The 18,823-nt window shown below is 67.4% G+C and overlaps 1 protein-coding gene across 2 annotated transcripts; it reads right to left on the minus strand.

The window, feature by feature from the left end:
- Positions 1-1,547: 1,547 nt before the first annotated feature.
- Positions 1,548-17,581, minus strand: CPLX2 (complexin 2). Of its 2 annotated transcripts, XM_087753527.1 has the most exons (5): positions 17,424-17,581; positions 12,617-12,715; positions 3,795-3,902; positions 3,155-3,330; positions 1,548-2,998 (listed from the first exon to the last, which is right to left on the minus strand). In XM_087753527.1, the coding sequence occupies exons 3-5, from the start codon at positions 3,823-3,825 to the stop codon at positions 2,801-2,803; spliced, it is 405 nt and encodes a 134-aa protein (XP_087609653.1). In that variant the 5' UTR covers positions 3,826-3,902; positions 12,617-12,715; positions 17,424-17,581; the 3' UTR covers positions 1,548-2,800. The 2 variants fall into 2 exon arrangements, with proteins under 2 accessions (XP_087609653.1, XP_087609654.1); XM_087753528.1 differs by lacking the exons at positions 12,617-12,715; positions 17,424-17,581 and adding an exon at positions 5,876-5,946.
- Between the last annotated feature and the right edge of the window lie 1,242 nt (positions 17,582-18,823).

The following is an 18,823-nucleotide window of genomic DNA, read 5'->3' on the forward strand; positions in this document are numbered from 1 at the left end:
TATAAAAGCAGCAGCTTGTGTGCTGGGGAGGACGGGAGGGGATGCTAGCAGAGCCCCCCTTGCCGCCGCAGGGCTACCGCCTCCTCGCTGGGGCAAGGGGGGCTTGTTCCAAAGGCAAGTGGCCAAAGAAAGTCACTGAAGGTGGCTGCGGAGGAGCTCCCGGCTCCCCAGCAGCGATGAGCTCCTTCACCGTCCCCTTCTGCCCCTGGGAGCTCAGCCTGCCCCATCCCCTCCCAGACACCCCGTGCCCCTTCCCCATGCTGGGGCAGCGAGGGGAGGGTGGGGGGAAGCGAGTTGGGGGATGTTTCTGGAGCCGGGGCTTCTTTTTTTTTTTTTTTTTTTTTCTACGTGTGGTTGTTTTTTCTAATTTTGATAAATCCTCTTCCATAACGAAGGTGCCTGTGGCTGCTGTGGGGGCAGGAGGGGGGTGCTGAGCTGCTCTGCGAGCTCCTCTCCCTTCCCCTTGGCCGTGGCACGGCCCTGGCTGAGGGCTCTGTGTTCAGGGGCTGTCCCCCTTGTCCCCCTTGTCCCCGCTGCCTGTCCCTGCTCTCCTGTCTCCTGTCCTGCGCTCGCACCCCACCAGAGGGCACTGCGTCCCCACGCTGGGGACAAGTGACACCGGGGACACTGCGCAGAGGATGGGGACACCCGCAGGGACCTGGCCCAGTCCCGTAACCCTGCTCCAGCCCGCCAGCACCCCGCATGGATGGAGCAGGGCCCAGAAGACGCCGCCTGTCCCACGCCACGGCCACCGGCCCCTTCCCCGCGCCCCTGCCGGGGGGCTTCCCCGTTCCTGCTCCCCAGGGAGAGCCGTGGGCTTCGTCCCTGCCAGCACGCTGGGTGGCAGGGGTGACGGTCACCGCGGAGGAGGTGCGGGCGCAGCCTGCCTGCGATGGAGACCTTCCCTGCAAGATCTCTATCATTTCCTACCCTAATATTTTTTTCTGACAGCAGCTTTTCCAGGTGACTGCTCTGCTGATGCCGCCTGGGTAACAGCTGAGCTCTTTGCTGCTAAATGATGGCAAATCGGTCGAAGCTGAGGCTGGATCCGGACGGAGGCCTCCGGGGCTGTGCCAAGCCTGGGGGCCCTGCCTCGCTGGGGGGCACGAGGTGCCCTATTGCCCGGGGGCTGCCCGTAGCCTTGTGCCCCTGCTTTTGGGGGGGGGGGGCAGAAGGCTGTGACCCACCAGAAACAGCCCTTGTACCCCAGGGGTATCCCTGTGAGGGGAGTCCCAGAGTCAGGGAAGGGGCAGAAGCCCCCCTGCCATGCCTGTGGGGTGGGGCCCTCCAGCACCCATCCCTTTTGTCCCCAACCCCGGAGAGGGCGCCTGCAGGGTGGACACGGGGGTGTGGGGAGGCAGCTGGGCTGAGCAGGGCCCTGGGATTCACATGTGGCCTCTCCCTTTGCCTGTGGGCTGGCTTGGGTGCTGCCCAGGGTGGGCCCTGTGGCGTGTGATGAGCTGCCAGGTCTCAGCCCTGAGGAGGATGGAGGGGCGAGGGAGCTGGTGCGGGGCCCCCGGGAAGCAATGGCTGAGAAGAGGCCGGAGCAATGTACAAATCTCTTTATTTTATTAGTTTGTCAAAGACTAGTTCGAGCAGGATGGTCACAGCATGTCTGCGGGGGCCCCGAGCCGCCCGCCGCCTCCCGGGGAGGGCCCTGGTGAGCAGCGGGGGGCTGCGGTGGAGGAAGCACGGGGACGGGGGAGCACGGTGTGGCAAGGGCCGGGCCGGGGTGAGGGAATGCCCCCACATTGGGGTGCAAGCAGCGGCTCCTGGGACAAGCCCAGGGCGCTTGCCCAGGGATCCCTTCCCAGGCCCAGGGGACCCGTGTGGCCAGCGTCGGGTGGGGGGCAGCTGAGCGCTCCCAGCCTGGGACTGGCCCAGCAGCCCTCGGCCCCGCGCTGGCTTTATTGCAGGGGGCAGAGCGGGGGGCCCCCGGCAGCGCGGCGGGGGGCTTTGGGCTCAGCGCTGCGGGTGGCCCCGGGGACAGCGAGGATGCGGGAGCGCGAGCAGCGGGACACGAGGACGCACGGAGCGACGGGGCGCACCCTGGCACACGGACACTAATGCGAGGACGGGGGGAGGCCAGCGGGGCCGAGACGCGGACGAGCGAGCGGTGGGGACGGCGGGGACGGGGCAGGGGGGGACGAGGCAGGGGGGTCCCTGCCCCGCGCGTGCCTTTGTACATGGTCGGCGGAGCGTGGCGCCCGCTCCTCCCGGTGCTGAAGTATTGCAGTCTAACTGATATGGCTTTAACTATGGGGCCAGAGATGCGGGGAGGGGGGGGTCCCCTCCAACCCCCCGATGCTGGGGCACACCGGGCAGCCCCGGGGGACCCCCGTGCCCGGGGACCGGGGAAGGGGGAGCTGCGGGCAGGGCGCCTGGCTTTGTGCTTTGGGCTTGGCCCAGGGCGGGACGGGGCAGGGGGATGGCAGTGCTGGGGACGAGGGCAGGCGAGCGGAGGCCTGCCAGGGTCCCCTGGGAGGGCAGGAGGGGCAGGGCAGGGGGCACAGGGAGCCACCCCGGGGGGGCCGGTAGGACCTGGGGTGCCCCCAGCCTGCCGCGAGGTTACATCAGTGCATTTGGTCCCGGTTCGCCCTGTCCAGCCAGGGCCGCTCCCCTTTGGCACGGCGTGGTAGGGGGGCCCTGCCTGGACGGGACGGGGCGGGTTTTTGGTCTGGGTGGGGGAAAGGGCGGGAGGGGGTGTGGGGACACCCCCGAGGCCAGGGGAACTGATGGAGGGGTGGGAGGGGAGAGGGCGCCCATGCCCCAGCACCCCATGGCAGGGTTGGCGGTGCTGTTACTTCTTGAACATATCCTGCAGCGGGCCGGGCAGGTACTTGAGGACGGTGTCCAGGATGCTCTCCTCCTCCTCCTCCTCCTCGTCCCCGCAGCCCGCCGGGATCGCTTTCTTGGGGCGCGTCAGGCTGCCCTCACACGGCTGCTCCAGCGCGGCTTTCTCCTCCGCCTCCTTCTCCTCCTTCTTCTTCAGCCCGTACTGCGAGGACGCAGGCCCTCAGCAGGGCAGGCAGCGGGTGCTGCTCGCGCTGTGCCCCGTGCCCATCACCGCCGCCTCGGGCCACCCTCCTCCCCGGCCATGTCCACCCCCCGGGTGCCGCGGGCAGGGGTGGGCGCAGGGGAGGCGTGTGCCCACCTTGTCACGGATCTGCTGCCGGACTTTCTCCCGCTCGGCTTCCATGCGGGCGTGCTTGGCTTTCCGCTCCTCCTCCTGCTGGCGCAGGGCCTCCTGCCTCTCCTCCTCCTTCTTCTGCGCGTCGGGGTCCTTCTCCTCCTCGCCCCCCAGCATCTTCCCCATGTCCTTGGTGGCCCCTGCACAGCACAAGACCATCAGCCGGTCCCCAAGGGCGCTGCAGCCTGGCGCTGGCTGCCGAAGCCCCCGCAGAGGCAGGGAGGGCATGGAGCCCCCCGGCAAGGACGACCCGGGATGTCCCCAGGACCACCCGCACCAAAGCCGGCTGCAGACAGGCTCCGGGGATGTGGAGTGCCGCGGGCTGGCTGCGCTGCCCTAGTTTGGCGTCAGCTCCTTCGGCGCTGGCACCCAGGGGACCCGCTGGGGAATCCCACTTAGCGGCGGGAGAGCAGGGATTCCCCAGCCAGGCGCTGCCGGTGCTGGGAATGGGAGCCCCGGAGGGCTCCAGCAGCAGCTCCCCACTGCCGGCAGCTCTCCCCACGGCTCTGTGCCCCCGCCATGTCCCTCCCGCTGTGCTCCCCGGGGTGCCAGGCCGGCATCGCTCCCGGAAAGGGGACCCTGTGCGGGGACAGCACCCACTCACCGCCCAGCGCTTGCTTCATGACGAAGTCCATGGTGCCGGTGTGCGCGTGTGGCTAGGCCAGCGCCCAGCTCTCATCCACTGCCGTCCGGGCTCGCCGACCAGGGCCACCTGCGTGGGCAGAGAGGGACGCGGTTGGGGACGCCGTGCGCAGGGTCCCCACCGCTCAGGCACGAGGGACGGGACGGTCCCTTGGGCTGTAGGACGCACTCTCTGCATCTCCAGCCCCAAACACCTTCCAGGGTGGGCAGAGGGAGCTTTTGGGGTCTGCAGGCAGAGGGTGGGCAGAGCTGCCTGCTGGCAGTGCCTGCTCCCCTCGGCACCCTCCCCACATCCCCGCTGGCCTTGGGGACCTGCGGAGGGACTTTCCACCCCGGCACTGCCCTCGGTGGGGCAGCAGGAGCCCCGGGGTGCTGCCTGGGGGCTGGCGGGATGGGGACCCACCACGCCACCACCCGCTGCACGCCTCTGCTTTGAGGGTGGGGGGACGGACCCTGACTGGGGATGCCAGCGCGGCGCAGCCGGACACCGGGTGCTGCGTGTGCGTGCGTGTGTCGGTGTCTGTCGCCATGCATGTGCTCTGCAGAGGGATGAAGAGGCTGTTGGCAGGTTGTGACAGTGTTTGGGGGTTGTAGGCAGCAGCCGGTGACTCTGTGTGTGATCCCCATGGGGTGCTGGGGATGGGTGACAGCGCGCAGGGGCACCGTGTGTGCACGCTGGCGCGTGTGCGTGTGCATGCCGTGTTTGTGTGCGCTGCGTGCACGTGAGCTGTACCTGCGAGCTGTGTTTGGGCAAGAGGTGTGTTCGCAGGTGGCCGCAGGCTGTGTTTGCACGGGGGGTGTGCACATGCGCGCGTGCGCGTGTGTAAGTTTGCGGGGCTGCAAGCTGTGTGCGCCCCACAGGGCGTGCGGGTTTGCAGCCCGTTTGCAAGCTTTGAGTGTGCGCGTGCGGGAGTTTGGGGGTTTGCAAGCTCTGGGGATGTGTGTGCAAGGGCTTGCAAGGGGTGCGCGTTTGCGTGCGCGCTGAGGCTTGCAGGCTGTGTTTGCGTGCGCTGCGCGTGTCTGTGTTTGCACGCTGTGGGGGTTTGCAGGCTGCGTTTGCGGGCGGGGGGCTCTGTGTGCAGGTCCGTGGGTTTGCAGGCTGTACGGGCGGGTGCGCACACAAATTTGCAGACTGTGCCGCGTGTGTGTACGTGTGGGGGTGTTGCAGGCTGTTTGCATGCTCTGTGTGTGTGTGTGTGGGGATCGGGGGTGCTGTGTGTGTGTGTGTGTGTGTGTGCGAGGGGGGTGTGTGCCCGTGCCCCCCGCGTGCCCTGCGTGTGTGTGCGGGGCCGCAGGCTGTGCTCACAACCCCGGGCGTGCAGTTTGCGGTGTGTGCATGTGTGTGCGCACACCCGGTGGGTGCCGCAGCCTCGCGGGTCCCCCCCACCCCGGCTCCCCGGGACCCCGCGGGGCTGCGGGGGGGCTCCACGAACCGGGACCCGGGGAAGTTTGTTGCTCCCAGCCCCGGGCACCCCGCGGCACCGGCGGGGGGGGGGCTCAGGGGACAGCGGGGACGTGGGGACACCAGGGCCGCAGGGAGGGTGCAGGGGACAGCGGAGGCCGTTGGGACACGGGGGGGGACACCGGAACCGCGTGGGGGGGACACGCAGCGACACCGGGGTACGTGGGGGACAGCGGGGGGTGCAGGGACACGGGGAACACAGCAGCCGCGGGGGGGACACCGGCAGGCACCGGGACACCGCGGCCGCACGGGCTGCAGCGACGCAGGGGACACGGGGGGGCGCCGGCAGGGCGGGGGACAGCGGGGACACGGGACGGGACGGGGGGGGACGGGACCTGCGACCGCGCGGGGGTGCGGAGCCCGGGGGGGACGCACGGGCGGGGGGGGGGTTGCGCAGGGGACACCGGGGACACGGGGGGCGCAGGGACACGGGAGCCGGGGGGGTCGCGCAGGGGACGCGGTGCCGCGGGGTCCCCCCCCGCCTTGGTGGAGGCGCCGCGGGGCCCCGCCCGCCGCCCGGGGCCGCCCGGTGCCGCAGCGGCGGCGCTGTCCCTTCAGCACCGGCGCGGCGCGGCACTCACCGGCTCCGCCGCCGCTCTCCGCTGCCGCCGCTCCGCCCTCCCGGCCCGCCCCGCCCCGCCGCTGCCCGGCCCCCGCCCGCCCCCGGCGACACGCGTGGGCCCGCCCGGGGCGACACCCTCCGCCCCGCACCGCGCAGCCCGGCCCCCACGGAGGGGGGGGGGGGGATATGGATGGGTGCGGGACCCCCCCCGGGAAATCGTCCCGGTGCCGGGGGGGGGGGGGCGGGGAGCCCCGCGTCGCTCCCGGGATGCGGACGGGCCCCCCCCGCCCCGCTCTCCCGCAGCGGAGGGATGGCGCGTCCTGCGCGGGGTTAATGATTCACCTCCGCGGCAATTAATGGGTGAAACCAGGCGTTAATTAGCCGGAGCCACCGGGGAGCTCCCCCCCCCCCCAAATCCCGCATCCCCCCGCTCCTTCACCCCGCACCCCGAGCCGCAGCACCCCGACCCCTCCGCAGCGGTGCAGGGCGGCTGCGGGAGTTTAATTAAAGTCCCTGATAAATCATCCCGCCCCCTCCGCCAACGGCCGCCGCCCGCAGGCCCCGGCTTTGGAGTTTGGGTGCTGCTCCCCTCCCCGGGGGGGTCCCATGGTGGGCGAGGGGCAGGGGAGGGGCTGCGTGGTGGCCTCGAGGCCACGGTGCCCGCAGAGCTCAGGACCCCCTTCAGCGAGGGGTCCCCGAGAAGGAAACGGGGGGCACCCCCCTGCCTGGCCCCCCTGCGCCTGCCCAAAGGGAGAGGGGCCCCTGCAACCCCCCCTGCCCCCCCCCCCCCCCCCCGCCGGTTGCGGGACCGGGGTCCCCCGCATCTCCCATCCTCGTCCCAGTGCACAGAGAGGCGCTGGGGACGGGCGCATGCCCCACCGCCGGCCCCGCCACCCCACAGAGGAGCAGCCGGCGCCTCCTAATTAATCCAGCCCTGCGTTATTAGAACCAAGACGAGCCCTTTGCAAATCAGATTAGTGGTGCTCTGAGCCAGGCTTTGGGGATCTCTGGTGTTTAATGGTGAGGCTCTGGAGGAGCAACCCTGCGGGGATGCTCGTGGCTATGGCCCGGAAAAGTGCTGGAGAGGGTCTGTGTGGGGGGTCATTTTGGGGACCCCCCCCTTTCCTGCATGTGGGAGGCTGCGGGGAGCTGGGATGGGCTGCGGTTGCCCCCACATGCCTGGTGGTGCAGGCTGCAGAGATGCTGCTGGTGCTGCTGGGCGCTGCTGGGGCTGCGGTGGGGAGGACGGGGCGGTGGGGAGGACGGGGCGATGCGGGACGCGGGGCAGCAGCGGGGAGCCACCCTGCAGCTGGGGGGGCCAGAGCCACGCCACGCCTGTGCCAGCCCCCACCTCTACAGGGACGCAGCACCAGCAGAGCCGCGTGTGTGCCCCCGCTGCCGGCTCCTGCCCTGTCTTGGCACAGGGACAACGCATCGAGGACACGGTCCTCTTGTTCACCGCTCCCCCAAATCCCCCCGGCGCACCCCATCTCCGCCAGCCCCAAGCCCACAGACTCCTTCCACCAACAACTCCTTTTTCCACTTCCACGGAAAAAATGCCTCCTGCCCTCGCGCCCAGCCCCGCTCTGCCCGCCGGCACCTGGAGGGCCAGGCACGTGGGCAGCGGGACAGGCCTGCGCTTGGCCCGTCCGTCCGTCCGTCCGTCCTGCGGCAGCCCTGCTCTGGGCACTGACGTCAGCGCTCCCGGCAGCCGGGCGGTGGGCGGGCAGCACCGCTCCTATTGTATTAAAAATAATACAGCAGAGCACAAATTCATTACAGATAAGTGTGACAGCCAGGAGGAATTAACGAGCCCGTCTCTCAGCGCCTGACAAACGCCTCCTTTTGTTCCTGGGATGGGTCCTTGAGTCTTTCAATCTTTGGAGATGCCTTGGCTCATTACGCGCATCCTCCCCCAGTAGCTCCCAGCGTGCCTGGGGACTGCTCCCAGTATGAGCTGTGGCCAAGCTGGCAGGGCCATCCCTTGTGCCAGCGCCCAGCGCTAAGCCGGGCTTGCCCTCCTTGGGGCTTGGTGGCCTGGAGCGTGGTCCCCAAGCGTGGGATCCCACGCGGGGTGGCCGGGGGGAGGTGGGCAAAGCAGCCCCCGTCCCTGCTGCTGCGGGAAGCACGAGGCTGACGTGAGCTGTGGCCAGCTGCCCCGGCACTCCTGCTGCCGGTGCCGGCAGCGCAACCGCAGCTGACGGACTGGTGGGTGCCCAGCTCTGCCCTGCTGGCCGGGATCCTGTGGGAAGGGCAGCGGGGGCTCGTCACCAGCGCTGGGCATCGCCTCCGTCCTCCTGCCCCGCACACCCCTGCGGACACCCCTGCTCCCGGGACGGGACCCGCGCAGCCCCAGAGCCAAGCTGGCTCTGGCAGGTGTTTGGAGGATGTTCCCGGTGCTGGGAGATTGCTTGTGCCTGGCACGGGCACTCCTTAGGCACAGCGGTCCCCTGGCATTGTCCTGGGCAGTGTCACCTGCCGGGTGGCTCCCTGGAGCTGCCGGGGGAGGCAGGAAGGGAAGGGACGGGGAGGGATGGGAGGGATGGGGGGTAGCGCGGTGGCCAGATGGAGGAGGAAGCTCTCAGCGCTGCCAAGTCCTGCGAGTCGCCTCCATGCTGGCTCGCGGGGGCAGCGCGGCAGGGACGGAGCCGGCGCGGGTGCCAGGGCCCCAGCAGTGCCTTGCTCTGCTCCCCGCCGGCGCCTGGGGAAAAGGCACGGGGCTGGCTGCCGCTGCCACATCGCCCACCGCATCCGCCGCCAGCGACGCTCTGAGCGGCACCTGCCCACCCCGCTGCCAGCATCGTCCCCGGGCCTCGCAGCCCCACGGGGACCCTGCAAGGTCACAGCCTCTGCGGGCCCTTGCAAAGCTCCCGGGCAGAGGGAAGCGGGTGCCTGAGTACCTGCACCCATCCCTGCGGCGCACCAGCCCGACCTGCTGCCACCCATTAGCACAGGACAGTCATTTTACTTATTTCCCCCCCTCCATCTCTGCAGAAAATAATTATTGGTCCTTCTCATGGCACCGAGGGATTAAAAGTGGTTAACTCCATTTCCAAAGGCTTTGTTATGTTGGTTTTCCCTCGGCTGTTGCACAAGGCGATTTCCACAGTGCCACTTAGGCAGCTTTTATCAGGTTGTCTCCTGGAGGTAATTGGGTTTTTCAGGAGCCTGTTTAAAATTCGTAAGCCAGCCTCTTAAACAAAACAAAAACAGCAGCGGGGAGAAGGGGAAGAGCAGCACAAAACATGCAGCAGCTGCAGCATCCGAAGAGCAGCCCCGGCCCCTTGGGGCTGGCACCTGGCGGGGCTGGGGACGGGGACAGGCACCGGCCTGCTGTAGCGTCAGGCTGTGGCTGGACCACCCAGAGCAGCGGCTGAGCGCGGTGAGGGCGCGCAGAGCGCAGGGACAGCCCCTGCCACCCCTGCTGTCCCTCCTGCCGGTGACACCGCTCAAGGCGAGCGTGCAGTGCTCAAAGCCACCCACGTTCAGCCCCTGGGGATGCCGGGGCCACCGCTCTGTCCCTGCAGCACGTCACAGCCCCCCCAGGACCTTGTCCCCCATTATCCCCCCCACACCAGGGTCTCACCACGGGGCTGGCATGGGAGCGTGGCATGAGTCCTGGGGCTGGCGGGGAGGGAGGTGGGCTCCTGCTGCGGCTTGACCCCAGCTCTGCCGTGATGCTCTGCCCAACTGTGGGAGCAGCACCGCGATGGCAGGGGGCCGGGGGTGGCAGGGGCCCCTGAGCTCACCAGTGAGGGACAGACAAAATGGGCCAAATCCATCCTGGAGCCACCCTCCTGGGATGACTTCTGCTGGTTCCATGCCCTGAGGGTCTCCCTGGCTCCGGGCTGTGCTGGCTGGATGGGGAGGCTCCTGCCTGCTGCCCTCCCCGTGCCCTGCTCTGCACGGGCGCAGCAAAGGGCCCCTGCAGCCAGAGGGGCTCCGGGCTGATGCTGCGGCTTTTCCTGCATCACTATCACGGGCCCGTCTGCATTAATACCACGGCCCCTTCGGCATCGGTATTGCAGACCCATCTGCATCTCTCCCACAGCCCCGTCGGCATCGCTCCCGCCGACCCGTCTGCCCCCTCCTGCCGGGCTCCTGCCTGCGGGGTGGGGGGGCTCGCTGGGCACCCCCAGCCCAGCCCTGCCCGGCTCCGTGCCGCGGGGCGCAGCGTGGGCCGGGGAGTGGGTGGCGGGAAGCTGCTGTGGCAGATGGTCGGCAGGGCCGGATCACGACACTGCACGCAACGAGGGACGCGTGCGTCCCCCCGGGGGGGCCGTTTGCAGGAGCTGGTTGTGAACCGGTGCCTGCAGGGCCCCAGCGTGCGCCTGCTCCTCCCGGGCACGGCAGCTGGCGTGCGAGCCGGGGGGGCCGCAGCTGAAGGAGGGATGGGGCGAGGAGGGGACTGAGCCCACGGCTTCCAGTTGTTCCCAGCACGGTGGTGTCCCAGGAGGATGCCGGAGTGGGAGGGGTGCTCCCAGTGCTGCTCAGCCCTCCAGAGTTCCCCAAAAAGACCATCTACGCCTACATCTGTGGGAGAGAGTGTGACGGAGGGGCTGAATCTCCCAGTGAGAGCACCCAAGAGGACAGGGACCCAGCTCCAGGCTCCAGCTAAGAAGCATCCAGCACGGCGGGGATCTCAGCCACTGCGTGACCAAGTGCCTTGGCTTTGCCACCGCTGCTCTGTGCCCTGCGACGGGGAGCTCGGCTCACCCAGCCCCAGTCTCAGGGCCACCCAGAGCCCCGAGGTGTCCGCGTCCCCATAGCTCTGCCAGGGCCATGGCACACCACCACGCCGCAGCTGCCCGCTGCCCCGTGAGCACCGGGGGATGTCAGGATGGACCCTGCTGGCCAAGCGCCGCAGTGGCGACTCCGTCCCCGCTGCTCCCGGCTCCCGGCGTGCGTCCGGTGTCTTTGTGCCATGCATTATTAAACAGAGGCACTGCAGCCTCTCGCTGTTTATCCTGGCGTGGCTGTGCGGGGAGTGGGCTGTGGGAGCCGCGGTGCCTCGCTGCAGTCTCAGCTGGAAGATTTAGGCTTGCTGTGGGTCTGGCCAGTTCCCCAAACAGGTTTATGACCCCTGGGGTTACTCACCCGGCCGTTTCCCACCTCCCCACCCCACGCAGGATGGATCCCACCTCCCTGTAAAAAAGCCGCCGTGCACTCAGCCTCGGTGCTATCACCTACACCGCTTTCTCCTGCCCACGCAGCAGGTACTTATAGCATTTACATCCCAATCGCCGTATATAAAGGCACACTTGCACTGAGTCCACCCCATCAATATTTATGGCAGGCACACACACCCGCACCACTCTGCAGGGGCCGGCGTGGAGCGGAGCTGGGCACAGCACACCAGGCACTGCTCGGGGAGCACCCGCGCTGCCTCCCCGTCCCTCCCCATTGCCCCAGCTATCGCCTCTGGGGAAGGAGCCAGCCCGTGCACGTACTGATTTCCATCCCTGCTGCCCTGGCGGGGACATGCAGGGCCTGCGCAGGTGCCGACGATGGAGGTGGTCAGGACTGTGCGGGGAGCAGATGCCCAAGGGTCCCCTCCTGGCTCCATGTCAGGATGGAATTTGGGCACCCGCTCCCCGCCGAAAGCCTCGGAGGGGTTATACCCACCCTCATTTCACTGGCAGGGGAAAGGCATGAAGGACAAGGGCATGATTAGCTCAAGACTAGGCATCCAGATCACAGCAGAGCAACAGCAGCCCCTGCCCATCCCCTCTCCAGCCGAAGCACCCTCAAAAATGAGACCCCAGGTGCTGCTCCTCTGGGGTTCAGCTTTGTGCTGGTTTTGCAAAGATCCTGCAAGCTCTCTGGGGCTCCCGAGACGAGGGCAGAGAGCCTGGGGTGCTTTAAGCCCCGCTGCACCACCGAGGCTGGGGAGCAGGGATGCCGTCACGGCTGGTCCAGCTCTACCCAAACTCCCAGCTCGGCCCTGGGAGAGCATCTGCTGTCCTGGGGGAGAAGGGCCCATCGCAGCCCATGAGAGGGGAGGTTTGGGAGCTGAGATGCCCCGTGCCCTGGGCAACAGAGCCAGCCGAGGACCACAACACCAGGGACACCCTGTCCTCCGACGGCAGCAGACGGCTGCATGGTGGGGGCTCCGTGGCGGCGTGGGGGGGGACATCTGGGTGTCTGGGCTCCAGCCAAGCTGCAGCTCGGTGGGAGTGGGATGAGTCTGCGCTGCCCTGGCTTGGGGCGCTGGGAGGGGTGAGACCCTCGCACCGGGGGGCAGCTGGGATGGGTGGGGGGCTCACTGCCCACCCTGGCTGAGACCTCCCCCAGCCTGCCTGCGCTCGGGGTTTCCGCTGCGGCGTGACGCCGGACGGGCACGGCGCCGCTCCAAGAGCTGCTGGGGCTCTGGCCAGAAAATTCATTCTTGGCTGCCTGCAGTGGGGTTTGGCGCGTACCTTTCCCATCTGGGGGCTTTCAAAGGCAAAAAAAAAAAAAAAAAAAAGAGAAAGAAAGAAAGAAAGAAAGAAAGCCCTGGCCCTGTGCCAGCTCCACAGTCACCGTCACCTGCCACGGTCCCCAGGCACCTGCCCTGGAGCCTGAGCTGCTCCCGCCTCCCATGGCCACAGCCTGGTCCTGAGCGGGTCTGGACGCCTCTTGCTCTGCACCGGGGTCTCATCAGGATGCCCCTGATGAACCCCCCCATCCTGGGGAGCTCTGCTGAAACAGCCCCAGGTGTTACCTCTGCACCCCCCGCTCCATCCCATGGCTGCACCGTGGCCGTGGCAGCGCTGCCTACCTTGGTGCGTGCAGCGCCGGGCGTCCGCGGGCTTCGGCACCTAACGCAGGGGGCTGAGGACCTCGCGGGGGTGGCTGGGCATCGCAGGGAGAGCAGGGCCTGCAGGAGACACCGACAGTGAGAGGATCAGCTCCGTGGTGGGGCCCCAGGACTGGACGGGGTGGACAAAGCAGAATCACTTGATGTGTGATGGACAGAGCACACCACTCCCTGCTGCCCTCTCCCTGCACCCGGGGGGCCTGGGTGGGTCTCTGCACCCCCCTGCATCCCGACATCCAAGGATGGGAGCAACCTGCTGCCAAGACACACCATCTCCCCACAAGTGGGAGCCCAGCGGGGCGTGCGGAGGGTGACAGGCTGCAGGAGGTGGCAGCCCGTCAGGGCCTTTGCTCCTCTCCCAGATCAGCGACACCACCTCCGCTGCTGGCAGAGGGCTCCTGGCCATCTCTGCACACACCCGGCAGTTTGGATGCCTTCATTAAATATTTAGAGGGCTCTCAACTCTTTGAGGGTTTTAAAATTTCACATTAACTCTGCCTTCCTCAGCCTGCAAATGATGAATTTCTTCTTCAGAGAACATAATGGCAAGTTAAAACAAGCCACCAAACAAAAGCCCTTGCTCAGACTTTGCAATTTGAGAAAGCCTGGACCTGCTCCAGGCTCCCCACTTCTGCCGGACCTCAGGAAGCTTCTGCCCAGGGATCTTGTCCCTTCCCTGAACGACCTTGAAATCCCCCTGCGATGCTCGGGGAGACCCGGGGGATGCTCCTGGGGGATGCTGGCCTGGGCAGGGGCTGTGCAGAGACCCAGGTACCAGGGTGCTGGGTGCCGCGCTGGCCATTTCTCGGGGTGGCCCGTCCTTGCGGTGCGGCTGGTGCCGCCGTGATGGGTGCCACGAGTGTGATTTGCTCTGCGACTGGGGGGAGCGGGTTCCTGGGGAAGTTACAAATTCATCCTGCCTTTGAGCAAAGGCTTTTCCTCCACCCTGGGGAATGAGGGAGGCTTTGGCAAATTGGAGATAAATATATGACCCAGGGGAGCAAGGGGAAACACAGGCAAGCAGTGACGCTGGAGGAGCATGGGCTGGGATGGATGGAGCCTGCATTTTTAAAAGCATTACAGAGCAGGGATGCCTTGTCCCAGCCCCGGGGGCAGGAGACACTGCCAGCTCCCGGGCGCAGCATGGGTTTGGGGAGGGTGCAGGCTCACCCAGGGGACCCCGGGCTCTGGGGGCTGCGGAGAAGGGGCAGAGGGTCCCCAGTGGGATCCTCGAGGAGACCCCAGAACTGTGACTGCTTCCCTGGGAACCGCAGCGCTAAAAGCTCAGCCTGGAAAGGGCTCAGCAGCAGCGTGAAGGTGACCTTTGCTGGGGACAACCACTGCCTCCTTCGGGATGTGGGAAGGCTGAGGAGCGGGGTAAGGCGGGCTGCAGCGCGCTGCGGGGACGCGTGCCTGGGGGTGGCTGGTTTCCAGACAGCTCAGCGCCAAGGAGACGAGCTGGGCTGGGACAGGGTCAGTCCCCTGCTTTGTCAGCCACGGCCTGGGGTGCAAATCAGCTGTTCTGTGCTGAAACCCCAGAGGGTGGGAAGAGTGGGGACCCCCCGCCTGGGGACCCGAGAGGATGCAGAGGGTCCTGGGGGGTGCTGCTCTGATCCCTGCAGGGTATTTTTTTTTTTTTCCCGAGACAGATTGAAGTGGGTTTTTTTTCCTGCCTTTGCAATGGGCAGAGCCTGCCAGTACCATGAAGATACATCTCACCTGGACAGCTGCTCTAGCTCAGTCTGTCTGTCCCCGCAACCAGACACTAACCGCAGCCAAAAGCAGCGGACAGGGAAGGGCAGGGTGATGGTCCCAGGACACCCCCAGCTTCGGGGACTGCGGTGTGCTCAGGCACTGGCAGGGCTGCTTTTACCCAGCTGAGGGCTGGACACGAGACAGTATCCAGGGAAAACTTAATGCTCGAGATGAGACCATTAGCGAGTCCGCAGCTCTTCTGCTTTGGCACCTCTGGCTCTCAGCACCCTGCTTTATAGCTGAGCTTGTCCAAATGTCTGCAGAGGAGGGCTGGGGAAAGGAAGCAGCGGGGGGTGCGGGCTGGGAAACTCTGGGCCACATCTCCAAGCACCTCTCCTGCCTAAGGGAAATGCTCTCGTGACCTGCCTTGGGGTTGGCATCAGCTTTGTGTCTGGGCACCGGGGTGCGAAAGAAGGCTCAGAGCCACGACGCTTGGGCAAAATATCTGCAAACAGGACTCGGTGCCAGCAGTGCACCATCCTGGCTCTCAGGCAGGGGTGCAAAGGGCTCGGGGTGCCATGCTGTGGTGGGCAGCCCCCAAAGGCATTTCCCAGTTGGGGTCCTGTAGCTGAGCCAACCTGCCGTGCCTTCGAAAAGCAGACCCTCAGCCTCAAAAATCTCAATGCCTCTTGCAGACTTCATCTTGCCGTGGGCTGGGGCAGGTTTGGGTCACACCGTCACAGGGCTCTGGGATTTGGCTGAGAGGAATGATATTTCTGAGCCTCCGGTGAGGGTTACAGCAGGAGCTGGTGGCACCAGCTGGGGAGGGACGGACCTGCTGGCCTGGCTGCTTACAGCAGGAGCAGGCACCCGCAGTGCAGAATGGCACGGAAAAGGTGACAGTGGCTCCCGGTGAGGCACCGGGTGACCCAGAGATATGCTGGAGCCTAGAGGCATGGCCTGAAAAGCCCATGGCTGGACGAGGCACACGGGCTGGGTCTCTGCAGCCAGGAAGGCTCTGCGGAGCCAGGAGAGGTGGAGGGGAAAGCTCCTGGGACGAGCGAGCAGAGAGCGCTCACGCGAGAGCAGCCCGCAGGAGCGCAGCTTGTTTACCCTGGCTGAGCAGGCCTGATTGCTCTCTATAAATACACCCGGCGAGTAAACACCGGGGAGGGAGAAGGATCGTTTAAACTCGAGGATGATGCTGGCATAAGAACAAATGGGGAGGTCTGGCCAGGAACACGTGGAGGCTGCGGGCAAGAGCAGAGATCCTCTGGCTACTGGGAAGGTCCTGCTCCGGGCAGGGGGGTCCAGCCCCGGCTGTTTGGGCAGCGCGTGATGCCCGAGGGCTTGGGCTCCGTGCCGGTGGGAAAGGCGGCAGCCCAGGCTGCGGCGCCCGTGCCAGACCAGACCTCTCCAGCTCTCTGGGCTGTGGGGGCACGTGGGCGCCCAGCGCTGGGAGCGGAGCTCTGCCACACTGCCAGCGGTCACCATCTCTTCCCCAGAAGGTTTCTCTGCAATACTGGGCCTCCGCTGGGATCTCTCAGCTCCGGTGGTAAAACTGTGATGGGCAACTCGACGCGGCTCCCCTTGGCTCCCGACAAGCAGCAGCGGGCCCGGCGGGCTGCGCCTGGCAGCAGCCTCTGCAGGAACCCAGGGAAGAGCCAAGGTGCGAACCGCAATCACCCTCCAGCGCTGCGAGGTGTTAATAGCTGTGTCTGGTTGGGGTCATTTCAATACTAATGTTATCACGCGAGGCAATCGAAGAAACAAACACTCAGCCCATCGCCAAGGGAGACTTTGAGATATTTTTCTGTGCCGGTTTGTCTCAGCTGAGCTGTCTCCATTTTTCCCAGGATGGTGAGGGTCGGACACCCGGAGCAGTGCTGCCGGCCGGGAGCTGAGCTCCCTGTTTCCTCCAGCCCCATCAGAGCCCATCCTGGCACCCCTCGGGATCCTGCGGCCTTGGGGGGATGCGGGCAGGTTTGGCGACAAGGACACCCCTCTGCTCTGCGAGCCCAGCCCATCCTTCCTCATCCTCTATTTGCCAAACCCGGCACCTCGGCTTGACTCGGAATCGCTCCGGCTCCTTCACCAAACTTGGCCAGCAGCTGCCACTGCCCACCGAGCCCGCCTGGTTGTGCGGAGAAGCCCTGAGCCGTCAGCCCTGTCCTGAGCGAAGGTGCCAGCCCTGCTCCGCTGCTCTGACTCACCGCACTGCCTGCCTCGGGCAGCGGCTGCCCGGTCACGCTCGTGCCATGCGGGTGGCAGTGCCACCACGTGCTGCCAGGCCCGGATCACGGCAGCCACCTGCCCTGTGTGCTGCAGCCATGGTGCTGGGGGCACGGCGGGGAGAGGGGCCGGAGCGTGGGGCATCGGAAGGATCCCGGAGGGATGGTGCGGGGGGGAGAGAAGGGCTGCAGCCCGGGGACCGGAGGACCATGCAGGGGACCGTGCAGCTGGGATGCTCCACGAGTGGCTGGACTTTGCCGCGGAGAGCAGGATGGAGGAGGGAGATGTGATGGGGAGGCGTGGGAAGAGCTCGGCAGGGTACCAGGAGCTCCCCACAGCAGAAGGCTGCCGTGGAGCCTCCCCGGGTGCAGGCATGGGGTGGGGGGGGAGCAGGTCGCCTCCTCTCCCTGCCCACGGCCCCGCTCTGCAGAGCCCCCCCGCAGGGATGCCCAGGCACGGAGGGGCTGGAGGGGGGGGTCGGGGGATGCAAACCCCCGCCCGGGGGGTGCCAGCCCTTCTCCCGCCACCCCCTCCGCATCGGCGTCCCCCCCCTCCCCAGCCCTGCGGCGGGGGGGGGCAGCCCGGGGCCGCACCGCTCAGCCCTGCATCTTGCACCCGCATCCCGCACCTGCATCCCTCCCCGCATCCTCCTGCCCCGCATCCCGCATCCCGCATCCCACATCCCCGCGGCCGCCGCCCCGTTACATAAGCCAGCGGCCCCGGGAGGCTCGGCGGACCGGTTCACCCTCCCCGTCCCCGGTTCCCCCCCCCCGCCTCCCCGGGCTCTGCGGCACGGCGGGCCCGCCCCCGGCCCCGGCCCCGGCCCCGGCCCCGCACCCACCTGCCTGGGCTCGGTGCGGCTCCGGTCCGCCCCGTCCGCCCCCGGCGCAGGGAAGGAGCCGCCGCCGGAAGGGAGGCGGGAGCCGTAGCGGTTACGGGGGGGCCGGGGGACCCGGTGCTGGCTCCCCCTCCGCCGCACGGCCTCCCGGGCGGGGCCGGCTCCGTGCCCGCCCCCGGCCCGCCCCGCGCCCCCGGCGGCAGCCGCCGGCCCCGGCCTTCCCTCCCCGCAAGCGGTGATTCCCCTCCGGTACCCGGCGGTTGCCCCCGCTGCCCGGCAGGTCCCCTCGGTTCCCGGGGATTGCCCCCGCGGTACCTAGCCATCCCCCCCACTACCCTGCTATCCAGCCACCCCCCCCCCCGGTACCCGGCCATGCCCCCCAGCACCCACCAATTGCCCCCCAGTACCCAGGCATCCCTCCCAGTATCCATCCCTCCCATCCCTCCAGGCCATGCCCCTGGTCCCCAGCAGTTCCACCTCCAGTGCCCATAACAGCCACCTCCCAGTACCTCGCCATGCCTCCCAGTACCGGCCCCCTCCCCCCCCCCCCCCATTTCTTGGCCACCCTTGTTTCCCCAGTACGTGGCCAGCCCCCCGCCCCCCTACCTGGCAGCCCCCCGCATCCAGCAATTCCCTCCAATATTCATCCTCCCCCGGCGCCAGTGATTCCCCTCCCACGGCACTGTCAGTCCCCCCAGAGGAGGGGTCTCTAGACAGGGCATCTCTGGGTGTCTCGGGGTGCTCCCCAAATCAGAGACCCCCCGTTGCACCTTACAAAGCCCTTGCCCAGGGTCTCTCGCGGGGTGTCCTGAGGATGGGGGAGGACTCCTGAGATCCCCACTGGCCTGGAGGGCTGGGACCCGTCCTCCCCCTGCCCAGCCCCTCTCCGCAGGCTGCTGCCCTCGCTTCGCGGCAGGCAGGCACAGCGCTCCTTGCCCTGGGTTTTGCTTTGGGTTTGTGGGTGCGCAGAATGGCTCCTGCTGAGCCCCTGGCGTTGCTGTGGGGCCGGTGCTGTCAGGGGTCAGCTCCTCGCTTTGCGACTCGTCTTTGCAATAGGTTTGGCCATTGGGATCCAATCTCCTGAAAAATGGGGGCCCTGCGTCTCCGTCCTGAAATGGGGGTGCAGGATGGCCGTGCCTTAGCGTGTGAGCAAGGGCTCAGCAGCGCAGCCCCGGGGGAGTTTGCTGCTCACATTTCCCACCCTGGGGAGTCCCTCTTCCCCCAGGCATCATGGCAGGTGGGGTGCGGGTCAGCCGGGAGCCACCTCGGGGTGAGCCCACCCCGCTCCCTGCCGTGCCGCTCATCACATCACACAGCAGCTCATCGTGACGCTCCTTCTTGCAGGGCTGCTGCGGGATGGAGAGGCTGATGAATAAATCAATCCCCCTCGGTGCTGAGGCAGC

This window comes from Nipponia nippon, unplaced genomic scaffold, assembly GCF_047370975.1.
Source record: "Nipponia nippon isolate SJK-2023a ecotype South Korea unplaced genomic scaffold, ASM4737097v1 scaffold_17, whole genome shotgun sequence".
In the NCBI taxonomy this organism is placed as follows: domain Eukaryota; kingdom Metazoa; phylum Chordata; class Aves; order Pelecaniformes; family Threskiornithidae; genus Nipponia; species Nipponia nippon.